At 52.5% G+C, this 16,883-nt stretch overlaps 1 protein-coding gene across 3 annotated transcripts; it reads right to left on the bottom strand.

Moving 5' to 3' along the window:
- Nucleotides 1-2,886: 2,886 nt before the first annotated feature.
- On the bottom strand, nucleotides 2,887-15,719 carry SEPTIN3 (septin 3). Of its 3 annotated transcripts, none has more exons than XM_063322554.1 (10): nucleotides 15,384-15,714; nucleotides 9,804-9,995; nucleotides 9,452-9,580; nucleotides 8,633-8,714; nucleotides 8,116-8,253; nucleotides 7,630-7,747; nucleotides 7,092-7,187; nucleotides 5,042-5,141; nucleotides 4,515-4,566; nucleotides 2,887-3,284 (listed from the first exon to the last, which is right to left on the bottom strand). In XM_063322554.1, exons 1-10 carry the CDS (start codon nucleotides 15,391-15,393, stop codon nucleotides 3,149-3,151), a joined length of 1,053 nt encoding a protein of 350 aa, XP_063178624.1. In that variant the 5' UTR covers nucleotides 15,394-15,714; the 3' UTR covers nucleotides 2,887-3,148. The 3 variants fall into 3 exon arrangements, with proteins under 3 accessions (XP_063178624.1, XP_063178625.1, XP_063178626.1); XM_063322555.1 differs by having other exon boundaries at nucleotides 5,042-5,138; XM_063322556.1 differs by lacking the exon at nucleotides 9,804-9,995 and having other exon boundaries at nucleotides 15,384-15,719.
- Nucleotides 15,720-16,883: the final 1,164 nt, after the last annotated feature.

Below are 16,883 nucleotides of genomic sequence, written 5' to 3'. Positions count from 1 at the left end.
AGGGGAGCATCTGACCGGCTGTGGTCATCCTGGGACTCAGACGGTGGCACACGAGAGCTAGGATCCGTTCAGGCTTTTCCCAGCTTATCCATCAGCAGAGACTTTTTCCCGGCAGTATATCCTGCTGTTGGCGCAGCATGGGAAATTTTTGATGATTTGCCATTTGTAGACTTTCTGGTAGATACGCAGTTACCAGTAGGATATTTGGGTGAGCGGATGGCAGTGAGGAATACCTGAGCTTGCTTTTGTCAGCAAGCTTTTATGGATCCTTTAGAAGTAGTCCGTGATCTGACAGGAATTTAGAGAGCAGAGCTTAAAAACCTTATTACAAACAAACAAAAATTCTTAAACATATAGGGCAAAACACGCAGCCTTGTCCTTGTAGTCCACATTAGAGGCAAAGGAAAATCTCTGTCTTCTGTTTTGTGGGGTCTGCTTTGCTTTCATTAAGCAGGGCAGCCTTGGGTCTCTGCGTTAACCCTTGTTTGGGCCCAAAAGTCATAGAAATGACCATACTGCAGCCCAGGGTGACGCAGCCCGGTGGCAAGAGACTTCCTCTAGAGCAGTTACATGGCTGCCAAAGAGCTGTGTGAGAAAGCAAGTGCAGGGAACACCTCCGCACGCCCCCACTAAAGATGGTGGAGCATGGCTTCATGCTTCAGCGCAGTGAAGAAGAGGTGCCCTGGGGGGGTCTTTCCTATTGCACTGGGTTTACAATATTATGTAGAAGCAGCCACAGCAGAGTAGGATGAGAAGATACTTCTGGCAGTTGGTGATGCTGGAGACACCTCACACCTGGCCGGCTGGTGGAGACAAGCTGGGAGGAGGCTTTGACCCCGTGTTGGGCTGTGGATGGCCAATGTGGGTGGCGGGATGGGTAGCAGCATCGCAGGATGGTTTCTGCAGGGTCTGTGGTACGGCTGCTGGCACCGGTGATGATGCTTTTGTTCTCTGCAGGGCCGAGGAGGCCTGGTGCAGGTGGGAAGCTGGGTGCGAGATTATATGCACGCACTGCATACAGGAACACCAGGAACCATGAAGGTGGGTGGTGAAAGGACTGTGAAGGGCCAGTATGGTCCTCATGTCCTAGCAGTGCTGAGAATGGGTGATTAGTGTGGACAGGGGGGAGCAAGAGTGAAGAGACCTTTGCTTTGCAGTGACAGCACCAGAGAAAGCCACAAGATGGACACATGCTCTTAGACGGTTTTGCTAAGGCTTCCCAGCCCTGGCCCCTGTAAACTGTCAGCCAACCTCAGTCCTGGCTTGAGTCATCCCCTGCTACTCCCTCGTTGGGACCTCTTCCTCCCACCTGCGCCAGCCTTTCCAAGACCCCATCTCAAACCCACTGCACTTCCCTTTACTTGCACCACTGCTGTCCCGTGCCATGGCATTTTGCACATGCATTTTAAGTACAACCAGCTATTGTCCTGGAGGTGACAACCCCTGCCATCCATGTGACACACTAGGTGACAGGCAGAGACTGACAAAATCAGGACATCTGTCATTTTCTCCCTTCCTACCTTCTGCCCAACCAGCCCTGACAGTTTCTACCTGTCCAAGGGACATCCAGAAAAGAGCTGACAGTGGCTAGACACGAGCACATAGTCTTTGGCAAAGACTATGCCTCTTTCTACTCCTGGGTCTTTACCTTCCCTCCTTGTCCCCTCCAGGGGAAGGTAAACAAACAGCTTCTCAACCCGACACAAAAGGACTTTGATAAGGAAGAAGTGTGAGAGCTGGGACAGGGAGAGGGAGGAAACAGCCTGGAGAAGAGGAAGATTAAAGTACTTGGAGAAATGAAGGAGAGACAGAAAGGGTCAAGAGCAGAAAAAGTGAGATAGGGAAAGAAAGGAAGGAAGCAAGCTATGGAGGGCTAAAAGGGAATGAGGAAAAAAGCACAGGAGAGGAGGACATGGAAGTTGGGAGAGCAGTAGGAGGGCAGAGGAGCAGCACAGGCTGAGACTGATGGAGTAGCAAGTGCAGCCTTTTTAGTGTGGAGGAGGTATCTCTTGTGTTCCCACCATTAGTGGAGATCCAGGAAGACACCCTGGCCCAGTGCTTCTCAATCCATGGCTCTTTGCATTCCTCCAAGATCCTGAAGGCCCCGTGCTGAGTAAGGCTGTCCCTGAGGGAGCCCCTGGCAGGGACACCCCGTGGCACTGTCTTCCCTGCGCTCCCACAGCAGAGGGGCCATGTTGTGGGAGAAAAGTTTGGCCAGGACCTGCTCAGTGCTGGTGGAGAGAGACCGCTGCAATGGGGGATGAGGTGGGGTGACCTCAGGACAGCTTGGTCTGATCTGCACAGGATCAAAAGCCTGTGCCACAAGCATGGCTTTTGATCTTAGCGCTGGGCAGGACAAATGCACCCCCTGCAGCAGGAACATATTCTTTTCCTCTGGGTTTTGCTTCTTTTGGAAAATTTGGCTATTTCCCCCAAGCACTTTTATGCTTCTCAAATAGATGTTACAGCCCAAGAATTAATTCTGTCCCCTCACACCAATCACTTCCTCTGAACCCCCAAACATGTCAGTCTGTCACTTCTCCCATCTATCCACTTCCAAGCTGCCATTTCCCCTCGGCAAGCCACAGCAAGAAGTGAGGGTGAAATGCTGGGCCACCATGCCCTCAGACCAACCAGCTGCCTTCCCACCAACCAAGGACCCAAGAGAAAGCTGTGCTGCCATCACTTGAAGACAACGCATGCACTGACTCCACCATCTCTCCTGGAGTCTCTCCTTGCCATATCTCCAAGTGATAAAAACAGAACCACAGCATGCCCCATACCTCCCACCTCCAAAGCCCTCCTGCCCCCAGAAATCCTTCCCCCCATCCCTATTTCCCCCAGGCAAGACACACAGCTGAGACACAGAAACGAGAGGAAAGAAGATGACGGACAGTCCGCTGTGCAAAAAACAAACCGAGAATGAGGACACTCTGGGAAGGACTGGGGAGACGCCTTTGGTCCCTCTCCGGCACATAGGTAGGCACATGCACACACGCACGCACTCAACGCTTGCATCCTCTCACACACACGGAGGATGTGCCACATGCTTCAGAGGCAGGCCCATGGTAGAGTCAAGGGTAGCAGGGGTGGGTTGTCATATCCAGAGACACCGGGTGACAGCGGCAGGGATGGGGAGATGGGTCATTCACAGGTTACTTTCGTGGTTTTCCTCTGTCTCAACAGTCATGGGGGGCAGCCCTCCGTTGTCATTCAGCCGCTTGGCCCTGTAGGTCTCATAGTGGATGTTGTGAGTCACTTCTTTTAGGTCCTGAAGGTGGGTCCTGTGGGGGGCAAAGTGAAGATGGGGTTGGAAAGAAGACGTGATAACTAATATCAGCTCAGTCAGTATTAATCTTCCGATGATCATTTTATCGCCCAAGATAAAGGGAAGATTTCTTCAGTCGGTCTGGCTAATGAGGGTACTTTTCTTTCTGCGTGGATGGCATGGGTGCCATCATACACAACTGAGGGTTGGAGCATCAGCATTCAAGAACACATACACAGGCTGCAGGATATCCCTGGCTGTGCTTGTTGGTGTCCTGCCCCTCACACCTGTACCAGTGGGACAGCTACTGGCCATCCTGGTGTGTCAGAGCAGACATGGGCTTATCTCATCTGAAGCATAGGTGAGACAAGGAAACACCATGAGGCTGTATCAGGTCCACTGCAGATCATAACCTGCAGAACACTGCTGTGAGCATCGTCCCTAACCTCCATAGAAAGCCTGTGGGCTCAGATTGCTATGTGCTTTGTGGTGATCACTTGGTTGGGATGTTCTTACTGGGAGACTTACAGAAAGCACGTCTTCTGCAGAAGGTATTGCAGAACAAAAAGAGGGCAGTAGTGTGATGTCAAAGCATTGTACCTGGCCAAGTGTCTCAATATCACCATAGCCACAGGTGGAACGAGCCACAGGCTTTGAAGTGTGTTTCTCTTATTTTCTTTTTTTTTGGTGGTGTTTTAAAACCTCATCGTGTTCATAGGGAACAGAGGTGACCCTGGATCTGCAGCTCTTCTACAGAATTCGGGGCAGATATCACTTGTGCTGAGACAACTTCATGAAACAGAGTAGAAATAAGACAGGACAATGAAAGCTTTTCACTTCCAGGTCATATGTTCCAGCCCATCCTTCAACCTGGTAGGACACATAGTCTAGGATGTGGTAGTGGCCTCTTTCTCATTGACTCCAGCCCAGACCCGTTGTCAGAACAAATAGAAGTTGTTGCAACCTAATATCCTTAATGGGATATAAGGGGGGTGGTAGTACCCTGCTTTTCTCCAGGTGTCCAGCTCATACATGAAAACTAGCACCTACTTGTCATAGTGGTCTTGTCACTAAGAGAGGCACTAGAGTATCTACCCCTTAACTCAATACAATCCTACCCCACATAAGCTTCCACTGCCTGGAATGTACTTTGTTTTCCTTTTCATAGGGGCTATTTCACTCTATGAGGGCCTCAGGAAGACTCCCTGCTTGTCAAGACCAAACTGATGCATGACCATGGCCTTACCTGATGACAAAATCTCGAAGTAGGGCAAATTCACAGTGAGCGAGGTTTTCCACTGAAAAGAAAGCAAGCCATTGTTACATTTGATTTATTCAACAATCCCTTTGTGCTTACAGAGCATGGGAAGGTCATCGCCATGGGGCAAGTTCCAGGTGGGCAGAGCCTGCATACTTCAGAAAGGACAGACAGTTGTGTGAACACCACACCATCAGGCATTGAGCAGACACGCTGCCAGGTGCTGAGCGGTTACATGTGAACTTTCATTTGGAAACCAAGGCAGTCTCAGGATCTGAGCTTCACACACCATGGTGTTCGGAGTGGCTCTAGCTTCTGCCAGCTGGCAGTAGTGGTACCACGTTGACCATGGCAGAACCCTCCCAGACCTATTTAAGAATTCTCCTTTTGCTTGGTTTCAAAAAATTTATCACAAAAGGGATGGGAAGGTAGCCATGGGACCTGTTATCTGGACCCTTGTCTATTACTGGGGCCTGCAGAGACATTTCAACTCCCAGAAGCAAGGGGGTTTTTACCTTCAATGATTCCCCAAGGTGTTTTCCTGCCCAGGACTCTTTTGCCATTCACTTGGTACTCCTTGTCGCTGCCCACTACTGCGAAGGGCATACTTTCCTGCTGGGGAGAGACATGTGGAGAGACCTATTGAACCCATTCCAGAGAGCAGCACAATCACTGTTCCCCATCGACCTTTCCTCCTCTCAGCTCACCAAACACAAGGCCTTCTCCAAGGGAAGAAGTTCTCCAGAGCAACACTTAACTGACTGTCCTGTTCATCCACCAGCGCTATCACTAGCATTTTGGGCCCTTGCTTTACAGGTGTCCTTGCACCCCCCAAGCTTAGTGGGTAGCTTGCAGCAGTGCCAAGGGCTCTGGAAAGGGAGGCAGAGCTTTTCTACATCCATCTCCAGCATTTCTGAAGAGGGGGATGACCAGAGAGAAAGTACCTTGGCATAATCTGGAGAGGGTCTGTTGGCGCAAGGCTGTTCATATGAATAGTTTGCAGTGAGTATTTCTCACAAAGCTTGTAGTGCTTCACCAAAAGAAGGAGAGGACTCAAACTAGTCCTCCCCAACAAGACACATGAACATTCAATAAGTTTAATGGCTGAAATGGTTGTGCTGAGGAAGGCCTGAAATGGGAAAGGGGTGCAGCTTCCCTGGGAAGTGGGACAGTAGGTGAGGCTGTTGGGGACCCCGATATCATAGAATCATAGAATCATAGGGTTGGAAGGGACCTCTGGAGATCATCTAGAGGTCCCTAAGATATCTCTAAGCACAGGGAGAAACCATTCATTTCTAGAGCACAGGGTGCAGGAGAGCCTGCTATCCATAAGGCTGTGCAGATGTTCATAGATTTGCTCTGCTTTACAGATGTCCCTGGGCCTGGGAAGGGACTGCAGTTACCACAGGAATGGAGATTAGAAAGCAGTTTATTTCTTATGTGTGAGACTATCCAAACCTAGGGTAATGATGCTGAAGTGCAGAAAAAATGTGGTGTCCTCCTCAAAACCAGTCACAGTTTGGAGAAGAAGCAAAACCCATCTAGTCTTCTCCAGAATGTGTGATGTATTTTCAAATGGGAAATTATTAATTAAGATGGGGACTGTGGGAATAATTTCTGTCGGGGCTGTGACAGCTGGGGGAGTTGAAAGAGCAAGTGTCAGCTGCAATGCAAGACTCCGGGAGTTTCTTGAGGGCTGACACAGAGGCCAGTTTATATTCATTAATGGCGTAGACACAAAAATGATGAGTGGGATAATTAAATGCACTAGCATCACAAGGTCAAGAGGTGTTGTCAGTCCAAAGGCAGACTGGGTTATTATCTGGGAAGATGCAAGTTTGAGGCACAAAGAGCAGCATTTAGGGAATAACATCAAGAATTTCTGCTGTGACTTTGGAGCTCATGAACAAGCAGTGACTGAAGGAGTTGAAGGACCCCATGTGCTAGTCAGTCACAAGTCAGTCGCAGGACACCAGTGTGATACAATTGTTTGAAAAGCACATGTGATCCACGAGCTTAGCAATTCAGATCTCAGAAGAGATGGGGGAGCATGGGGTACCAGCTCCAGTGCTAGATAATCAAATCAAACTGGAGCAGGCACAGAAAAAGGTGACTAGGAGCATGGACTACTGAGGAATGGGAAGCTTATTGAAAGGAGCTTGTCTCCTTTAGCTAACCAGAAGATCAGCAAAGGATAATATTGTGCTCTTTTCAGGTCAAGTTTAGTCAGCAGATAAGGGGGCTGATGGGGCAGTTGTTTGGGACAGAGGCTGGACATCAGTCACACCCCAGGCCCCTTTGGTCCTTGACGTTGGCCAGACAGAACATTCAGCAAGAGGAGGTGAAACCTAGTCCTTCCTCACTCAGCCTTCATAGCACCCTGTGGTAACGACAGGGACGAATTAAGCTGAGAAGGAACAATGACAATCCCTTACATACATTGCATCTTTCATTCAGGGACGATGAAGCACTTAAAACCTTCTTGTGACACGTGTCTATTTTACAGTCATTAAACGTGACCAGCCCTCATGCCCCCTTCCCCTCCTGTAATAAAATGTTTCCTACCCTGATTTTGTCATTCTCTGTTTTATCCTCCAAGTCTTCATCGAATTCTTTCTGGGGGTAAAACTCGATCCCATTTACTTCCAGCTCTTTGCGCACCTAGGCAGAGAGACATTTTGCAGCACAAAGCAACACAAGCCTGAAGGGAATGCAGGCAAGATGGCCAGGCAAACACATCTGGGACATCCTTCCAGCAGGCAGGGGCTGGAAGGGCTGTCCCCAGGGAACTGTGCAGCAAAGTGAGGACACACGGCAACAATGATGAGTCTTTCTTCCTCAACCTCAGTTACTTGTCTGGCTCTGCAGCTCCCATGACAGAATGTATCATGAGATGTCACAGGGATACGCGCCTTTCTTCCCCCTCTAACAGATGCCCTCAGGGCCATAAACAGCTGCATCTTCAGGACTTACACACCAGCCCAGCGTTGGACCCTGTGCATACCCTGGGGACTGTGCTGCAAACTCAGGAAGGATAACACTCATTTTTCCCTCCTCCAAGCCCAGGCAGGGAAGGATCCCATGCAGGAGAGGAGATACTCACTCTTTGTTTGAATTCAGTCTTCTCCTCCAAGGTCATGGTGTCAGCCTTGGCAATAACTGGGATGATGTTCACTACCTTGCTGAGATGTTTCATGAACTCCAGGTCCAAAGGCCGCAGGCTGCAGCCCAAGAAGGAACAACAACATGGAAGGGGTCACTTTACCCTCCTTGCCTTTCATCCCAGTAATTCTCCCAGTGTCAGGGCATCTGTGAAACCTCCCTTGTACGTACCCCACTTGCTGACACCATGCTTTCCTCTCCTTCTTCCCATCTATCCTGCCCTCTCCCAAAAACCACAGTGGCATTTCTCCTGCCCTTTTTATCCTAGACCCTTTCAAGGCCCGCAGCACCTGAAGTTAAACTAAACAGTGGCCAGCCCCGCAGACGGGACCCCTGGGTCCATCACTGAGATGGAGCAGTGCAGAGAGTATATCTGGCACAGAGGCACCAGGGGCTTGAGGAAGGAGGAGGGATAGTGTGTACGTACGAGTGGCCAGTGGGTGAGATGAAGTAGAGGCAGCAGTGCACTCGTGTGTCTGGAATTCGTTTCTTCCTTGCGATATTCACTTCCTCTTTCAAAAATTTTTCATATTGCTCGTTGATGTATTTCTCGATAGGCTCCCAGCTGTTAAGGTGGGAGAGAGAGATGAATAGACAGGTACACATCTCCTCATGTTCCTGCCTACAGTGTTCCCAGCTCTGACAGCAGCAAAGCAGGCGCAGGCATAAAATATATTCATCACAAGCATCACACCATCAGCAGAGATGTTTAAGAGTTTCTATAACTGGGCACAGAAATAGGCACTCACTATGTAATGTGCCCATATCCCCGAGCATGCACGTAGACCCATGGTGTTCACAATTCCATATCCTCATTACTGGCCCCCTGAATGCAATAGGATCCCAGACACTTTCCAGGCCAAGTAGATGAGAGTCACTCCATATACCATACCATATACTTCAGCCCTTTCTGAGACACAAGACCTTGACCATGTAAAACTCACCAGTTCTCGTTGTTGATCTGGTCCCCGAATCCTGGCGTGTCGATCACGGTCAGCTTCATTTTGACACCACCTTCTTCAATGACTGGGGAAGAAATTGCAAACAATCATATGCCTCCCTGGGGACCTGCTCCACCATGAAACATGTCTCTGTGCCCTACAAGGGAAAAAGAGCACTCTGCCCTCATCACTGTCCAGCAAGCATGACCAGGCCAGGCTGGGTCATGCCTCAACAGTTGTAACCCCCGCTTGCATTTCTGACTCCAAATTTTGGTAATCTCTGCACCAAAGCCACCTCATTCCACTCTGCTACAGGAAAATGGATTTGTGCTCAGTCCATATCCCAGACATATACCTACCTTACACAACCTATCCTCCCCTCCAACACATCACCCTGCATCTGAGATGATGCCCATTACTCTGCACCATTGTAGAAGCTGTGCTGATGCTTTACCATGAGGAGATGTGTTCTACCAGGCCTGGGATGGGACCCACCAATGCAATTTGTATAGATTATTAAGCATCTGCAGGTAAGAATGACTTACGGCAAGGCTTAATCCACACATGCAGACTAATGTCTTGTCAGAAGAAATATCTATAACTGTTTTTCTACACCTCACTTTTGTCTGTGGTATCAGTAGCATTGCTGTTTAAGAAAAGCCTTGGCCGGATCTGAGGCCATCTAAAACTGGTACTTGGCCTTTAGCTTCTCATAGACAAGCTACCTAATGCCAAAGAACTGTTTGCATAGACTACTGGGGTCTTCTGCAAGACTATGCTGAAGCATCAGTATTGCCTCCACCCCAGCAGCCTGGCTCTTACCATGCCCGATGGCTTTGATCTCCACCGTCTTGGGGATCTTCTCCTCCCGGTTCCAGCCTGAAGATTTGCGGCTCACCTGGGATTTGAAGAGGGTGTTCACCAGTGTCGACTTTCCCAGTCCGCTTTGACCTGAGGATCGCAAAGAGGAAGCTCATGACCTCTGACAGCAGGCCCATGGGGCGGAGCTGGGCTGGCAGGGGAAGGGGCTGTAGGTGTCTCCTTGCCTTGTGCAGTCTCTCCTTTCCCACAGAGTCTGCTTTCTCATGCCCTCCCTGAAGGGCTCACCTCCCACCTGGCCTCATGGGACAGCCCCTGGCTGTAGTCCCCAGTACCTCAGCTGGTCCCTGCCTACCTACAACCATGATGTTGAAGTCGAAACCTGTCTTCATGGTTTTCTTGCGCATCTGCTCAATGATGGTGTCAATACCAATGTAGCCCAGCAAGTTGGCATTAATGCCCATGGGTTTCATAGGTACGACTGGTTTTTGTCGCGGCTCTGGGACCAGCTCAGACATGGCTGCTTCGTTTTTGGTCTCCACTGGCCCTGCACAGGGAGAAAGATTGAAAAATCATCATTGAGGTGTAATGAGGATGTTCCTGATGACCTGCCACAGGACCTGAGGGCAACTTTGAGCATCCACTTCAAGGGCTACTGAGGATGACTGAATGGCAAGATGTTAGCAGTAGGGCTCTTCATGGAGGAACATCTACTCGAGTTCCCAGCATACTATTCTATGTATCACTCCAGATGAGGAGGTGGAGAAGTGGCATTCGTTGAGCATGCAACGTATTGATGGCTACCTCCAAACAGCAGGAGAAGACCCAGTGAAGCTGCCTGGGCTCCTAACCGGCTGCCCAAAGCTCTGTGTGTGTCTCCTCATTTTTGTCTCCCAGTTCTCACCAGGATCAGTCTATGGCCCAGAGGTATACTTACCTTACACAACCTATCCTCCCCTCCAACACATCACCCTGAATCTGAGATGATGCTCATTAAGTGTTTTGCCCCTCCAAGTTTAGCATGAAATTTGCAATGGAACAGACTTTCAAAAATTATCATGTGTCAAATCCTAGCATTGAAAGAGAGTTTAGGATTTACTGTGGGGACTTGCAAGCTCAGCCCTTGCCAGGGGTAGCTGCAGGTTACTGGCGGTGCTGTGCAGGCCGAGTTCCTCAGAAGAAGTCAGCGGTGGAAGTGAAAAGTATGGCCACAACCTCCATGCTTTCCTCCCGCCCATAGATCGATGCTTTTGGTCAAGAAACTAATCCTCGTGATCAGTGAGCTAATCATCTGCACATTTCCCTCCTCTCCTCCCCTCCTCGCTTCTTCCATGTAAAACAAAAGGGCAAAAAGAAAGACCCTGTGGGCCTTCTGACCTCCCTGACTCTTTTTTGGGTGATGGCACACACTGCTGGGGCGGGCCTTGACCATTTATCTCCATCTCTTGCCTCATTAGTGAGTAGCGCTCACCCTCTGGGAGGAAACCGGAGGTTGAGAGAGGACAGGGCCTGGAAGAAAAGCTGGTAGGGAAGGGAGGTGTGAGGGATGAATCTAGAAAGGAAGATGAAGGGGATGGGAATCAAATACCTTTCATGTACAAACCAGCTGCAAACTAGAGCCTCTCCCACTGTAATTACTTGACTCCCCCATGCTTTGTCTCATTAGATGGTTATTTTTCCAGGACAGGGACAGCATGTGTTTTCCCTTGGTAAGCGCTCCACTTGTTTTGGATGCCACTTCAGTTCAAGTATCTCACACTAAATTATCCCTTTCCATCATTTCAGTGGAGTTTTTTGCTCCTCTCAGCAGAACCCGCTGGCTGCAGAGGAGGATGTGAGCAGCCAGGCAGGCGACTGCCATTTGGTGGGTGACACATGCCTCTTGGAGAGGAGGACGCCTCAGAGGTCACCGGGCTGGGGACACTGATAGCACCAGTCTGGTGTCCCTGTGACAGCTCAGCCGGGCCAGGCAGAGACCAGGGCTGGGGAGATGTCAGAGAGATTTTGTTCAAGGACAAGTTTAGGCTGCAACAGGCTGTATGGCTGGCTGGTGACCCAGCTTACCATTCCCACATCAAAGCTCCTGTGCAGACAGGACTCCTCCTATACAGTGAAAATTTTACATTTTAAATAAGCTTTAATATCCCACTATCACGTGCTGAGGGCTGACCTTGCGGAAGGGACACCCTTGGCAGGGAGAAAGGTGCCTCCACCCAGCTCCTTTTACACCTCTTGGGAAGTCATTTATGTTAACACTGGGAGAAGGGATCTTCCCTGCATGCGAGAGGAAGGTAGCACAGCCACCCATGCACAGCACAGTGGGTAACATCTGAAGGTTCTCTTACCACCTCCATTCCACCTTGCCAGCAGGGGAGAGGTCTGCTGAAGGATGGTCCCCCCCTTCCTGCTCTTCCCCATCGAGCATGGGCACTCAGAGCTATCATCATGCTCTCCTGAAGCAGTGAGCAGCACCCTGGGGGCACCAGAGCACAAGACGGACCGTTGGCTTGAGCCAGGTTGGCAATTCGGAGCACCTCGTGCTGCCAGGCAGCTGCCGGAGGAGGCAGCCTGCCGAGCTGAGCGCTTCTCAGCTGCAATCCGCTCTTACACCCGTCACAGCCAGTCTGTGCCTTTCCTGCTGACAAAGCATCCCCTGAGGCTCCTGTTGTCTTTTTCCAGCTTTCTCAAAGCTGCTGCCAGCCAGGAAAGCCCATCTCTCCGGCACAGCATGGAGGGCCAAGCCAGTTGGCTCTCCTGCACCTTGCCCTTTGCTCGCCCCCTCCCGGGCTGCCCCACACCACCTGTACCATAGTCGTGTGGCTGTGCCGTGCTCCTCATCCTGCTGCAGCATCCTCCAGTGTGCACCCCACACAGCCCTGCGGGGTCTCACCTACCCCAAAGACATGGAGAAGAGAGAGTGAGACAGGGAATGATGAGGGAACATGGGGCAGGGGGCTGTGGCCCCAGTGAGGCACTTGGCTACCGCAGTAATGGGGCAAATAAACTCTGGAGGTGGACAGGGAACATGTTGAGATGGGAAGAAAGCCCAGATGAGCAGTTGCATGGGACGGGTGCAGGACCTGCGCCATGCGGGCTGTGACCTCTTTGCTGCCCAGGCAGCAGCTTGTCCTCAGGGAGTCTGTTGCCCTCTCCTTTATTCCTCCAACTCCTTGTTCTTACACAGGGAAGAGGAAGGAGGGAAGTTGCTGGCAGCCAACCTCAAGGCTCACTAAGAGATTCATAACTCATCCCTCAATCTCACTGAGGGACACTTTGCCCAGAGCTGGCAGTTGTTGATAACTCTGCTGTGGACATCACAATATGTGGCCGTCCCTTTGCAGGCTTTGCTGCTGGAGCCAGGACCTTGCAGTGGCTGGAGCAGATATTTCAGAGTCAGGTTCATGAGCATCTATAAGAAGCCCTAAGACCAGGACAAAAGATCTCCAGAAGTCTCCTTAAATATTTTTTGGATTTTAAATCAGCATCATCACCCTGTGTATTTCGATTTTGGACATTCAAAGTCTTGGGGTAGACAACCTCCCTTTGTCCTCTTGGTCACGTGCCTTCCTCTCTGTGTGGGGGGGTGCCTTCCCACACAGCCTCAGGAAGGGAAGCCCCCATTTTGCAAAGAGGTATCTGAGGGCTCAGCTTTCTGCGCAGGATTTTCGACCTCTTGACTCCCATGGAGGAATCCAAGGAGCCAACTGAGCAGCAGCCTGACGGGGAGGTCAGGGTGTGGAAAACCGGGGCCAGAGCTATGGGAGGCACCTTGAGACGTGAAACGTGAAACGTTGTCTACGTGATCTCCTGGGAACGGCTCTGTTTTACATGCGGTAATGCTAATGCTGCTAGAGAGCCTCATTAGCACACTGACTGACTGGTCAAGGGGTAGCATTGTGCATCGTAGCCACAGCCTGTAGCCCCTCCAGCTGTGCGCTGTAATGAATACATGATGGGGCACTACGGCCAGTATAGCGGATAATGAATAGAGGGTTAGCCAAGGTTAACCACTTACATCTGCTGTTTGCATTGCCACCCTTTTCCTTGCTGCTTTGTTCTGTGTGCTAAGTGAAGCTCATTTAAGAGGGCAGTTGCTGCTGACGTCTCTGCTGCTGAGTTCCCAATGGGAAGTGGCCGGAGCTGGGCTGCTGGGGCATAATCTCTGGCTCACAGGAGATGCTCCTCTCAGCTCCAGTGCAGCATCTGGGGCTAGGGCAGGCAGGGCCAGAAGGGCAACGGGTGCCTGTAGAGGTCCCAGCTAGCTCCTGCTCCTGACACCCACCAATCCACCCCAAAACCTCTCCCTGGAAGGCCGATGTACGTGGCCAGCAGCAAACACCGCGACTGCAGCGCACCCTTCATATCTGCCTGCCTCTGATGTTTGCAGCAGGTAGCTGGGGACGGAGGTGGCCCTGCAGGTCCCTTAGGGGCTCAGGTAGTGGGGATTAACATCTACTCTGTCCCGATAACCCAGATACAGTCACATCCCCTCCCCCTGCCTTCCCGTCCTTTGTCTGAGTGGCAAGAGGGAGGGAGGGCTGCAAACAGTGGCTTACCACAACCCAGCTTCCAGCAAGGAAAGGCTATTTAACCCCCACGTAACACATGGACGGCCTCGCTGCAGCTCTCCTCCCGTGTGGCATAAGGCCGTCCCACTCTGGCTGGAGGCAGCGATCCACACACACGTCTCACCCTATTCCCTTCCACCGGCACGGCCCCAGACCCACGGTCCCACTCCCTGCAGGCACAGGACGGGGAGGAGGCATGGGTTTGGATCCTGAAGGCAGCTGGCAGGAGTGGGTCCTCGGTGGGTGACACCAGGTCCCTAGGAAGGAAAGCAGGCGGCTGCTTTGGTAGCACAGCCTCCTGGGGCTTCCAGGCATTAGGATCTGGTCCTTGTTTCAGATTCATGGAGGTGCTGGACTGAGCATCCCTCCACTGGAAAAACCCCTTTCCCCTCCATTTCCACAATGACCCCAGGGCGTTTCTCCCAGCTGTGCAGGGCAAAGGCTGAGCCATGCCGGATGCACCACTTGACCTCAGGGTGCAGAACAGAGCCATTCTACTTATCAGATCTTTTTGCCTGGCCTGAGGACCACCGGGCATTTTGAGTGAGGCAAGGAAACTCATCCCAGCCCTTTGGGCTGCCGCAGCCTTCCTGGCGGCAGCAGCCTTCCTTCCCCTCAGCGTTCTGCAGAGGGCTTTGGCAGGAGCCCGGCTCTGCCAGGGCTGCAATGAAAATTAGGGCAGCATGTGCCGAAGCCACTCTGGAGATGCAGAAGCTGGAGGTGAAGGGGCTGAGCATGATGTCCCCAGTCCAGCCGCTGCAGGGTTAGATACTTGCCTCAGCCCCAGCCGTACCCTTGGTGCCGCTCCCTGGCCGTGCAGTCCTTACCCCATACCCCGGCTCGCCGCCTGGGTGGCTCGGCTGTGTCGCAAGGCGAGAGGATGCTGAGCACCCCTGGACCAGGGTACCCATGTCACCCCAGCTGCCTGCCCCCTGCCCGCCCACCCGCCAGCTCCTGCGCAGATGCCCAGGGAGCAGCACAGGATGTCCCCGCTGCCCCAGCAGCTACTGCCTGTCGCTGGCAAGGGACAAGCCAGTAGCCGAGCAGCTTGTGGGCTTTCCCCAGCCCTGGACCAGCTGGGATTATCTCTTTCTTTCAGAGCAGCCCCTGGCGCCTGCTACTCCCCATCAACACCACAACCAGCCCTGCTCGTTCTCCTTCACGCCAGACTGCTGCCACCAAAAGGAAAAGAAAAAAAAAGAGGAAAGACAAAGCCAGGATGGATTTCCTCCACTGCCCTTCAGGGTTATTCCTCCCCCGTGGCCAGAGCTGTGCGGCATGGGGGCACGGCAGAGGATCCCTGCACAAAAAGCTCCAGCGGTGTCCCTCCAGCATCACCCAACCCTGCCAAGCCCAGAGCATCCTACCTTTGAACATGAAGCTTCCTTTGTCTCCGAATCCTCTCCCAGGGGTGGGTTTCCCCCACTTTTCTAGCCTGATGCTGACACGGCGCGGTGGGCTACAAGGCTCCGCTTTTACCTCTCTCTTTCTTCCCTGTGTCCTCTTCTCCCCCCCTCTCCTTCCCCTCCTTCTCCAGTGGCTATTTCAGCGGAGCGGGGATGCTGGTGCTGCTCCTGCTGCCATCGTCATGTGACCTGAATATTAAACATCGCCGCAAAATCTCTCCCCGCGCACCCTCCCCCGGCTCCATCCCAGGCCCCCGCCAGCCTCCTCGCCTGGGTGGGCATGGCGGTGGGGATGGGGGGGCTGCCGCTGATGGACACCCCCGTGTCCCAGAGGGGCCCCCCTTGCACATCACACAGGCCTTTTCTTGCCTCTTCCCCTCCCAATTCCCCAGTGGTTTCAGCATCTCTGCTTGTTTAGGAAGGGGGATATTTAACCCTTTGTGGCTTCGCTCCAGCGGGGCTGAGAAAGGGCGCTCTCTCCCCTTAGGTATTTCCTGGGTTCAGGGGATTTGCAAGGCCTCCTTCTGCTTTCCCGGAGGGAGGAAATGGGGAATGTTTTGGCTCATCAAAAGTGATTTGCCCTTCAGCTCCGTGTGCGGAGGCGTGAGAAACCTTTTCTCCTCCGGCACCGCGATTCCTGGCTGTCAGCCCACGGTGCAGAGGCAGAGCGAGCGCCGTCCCTGGTCTCTGTGTGTGTACATGCATGTGTGCATGTGGCTGCACGTACACGTGTGTACATGCGTGTGGGGAGCAGGGAGGGGTCCCATCCACGGGCGATGTTGGGGTGCACAGATCACATCCCTGCCTGCCCTGGCGGGCGTCCATGCCTGGTGGTGCCCACCTGCATGTGTCCGGTGGATATGCCCATGCGTGGAGAGCCGTGTGGATGCCCCTGGCTGCCAGTGCCTTTGGAGGGGGATGCTCCTTCCTCTCTCTGTGTTTTCTTCTCCTACAGTTGCGAGCCCCGGCCCCATCACACACCATGGCGCCGCCACGCCGTGCTGGGGCACGAACATCTGGGACTGCTCTAACCTTCTGCTCAGTGGGATGATGGCAGCATCCTTTCAGGGATGTCCCCATGTGTCCCTTCACCACATGGCAGCCCCCTGGGTGGGGTTCAGCTTGTGGGACGCCTGGCAGACTGGACTGGCTTTTGGGTGCCTCTTTCTGCAATGCCCCAGGGCAAAAAGGAAATTGCACCCAGTGTGGGTAATGGTCGGAGGGTACCAGAAATCACTGTCAGCACTGAAAAGTTACCCAGGCTAGGCTGAGTGGTCCAACAGGACCTCTGGACAGACAGACAGACAGACAGACAGGCCTCCCAGCACCCACAGCAGCTCCTGACATGGTGCCCGCAGCCGCCCATTTCCCCGCCAGGTGCTGGGCTCACCGCCCCACGAGCTCACCTCCCGCCTGCCTTCATCCACCTGCATTCCCGGTGTGGGCCAAGGGGAAATGGCT

Source organism: Chroicocephalus ridibundus, chromosome 1 (genome assembly GCF_963924245.1).
Source record: "Chroicocephalus ridibundus chromosome 1, bChrRid1.1, whole genome shotgun sequence".
Taxonomy (NCBI): domain Eukaryota; kingdom Metazoa; phylum Chordata; class Aves; order Charadriiformes; family Laridae; genus Chroicocephalus; species Chroicocephalus ridibundus.
Note: the sequence above shows the minus strand (reverse complement) of the source record. Positions and strands in the feature narration are given on the sequence as shown.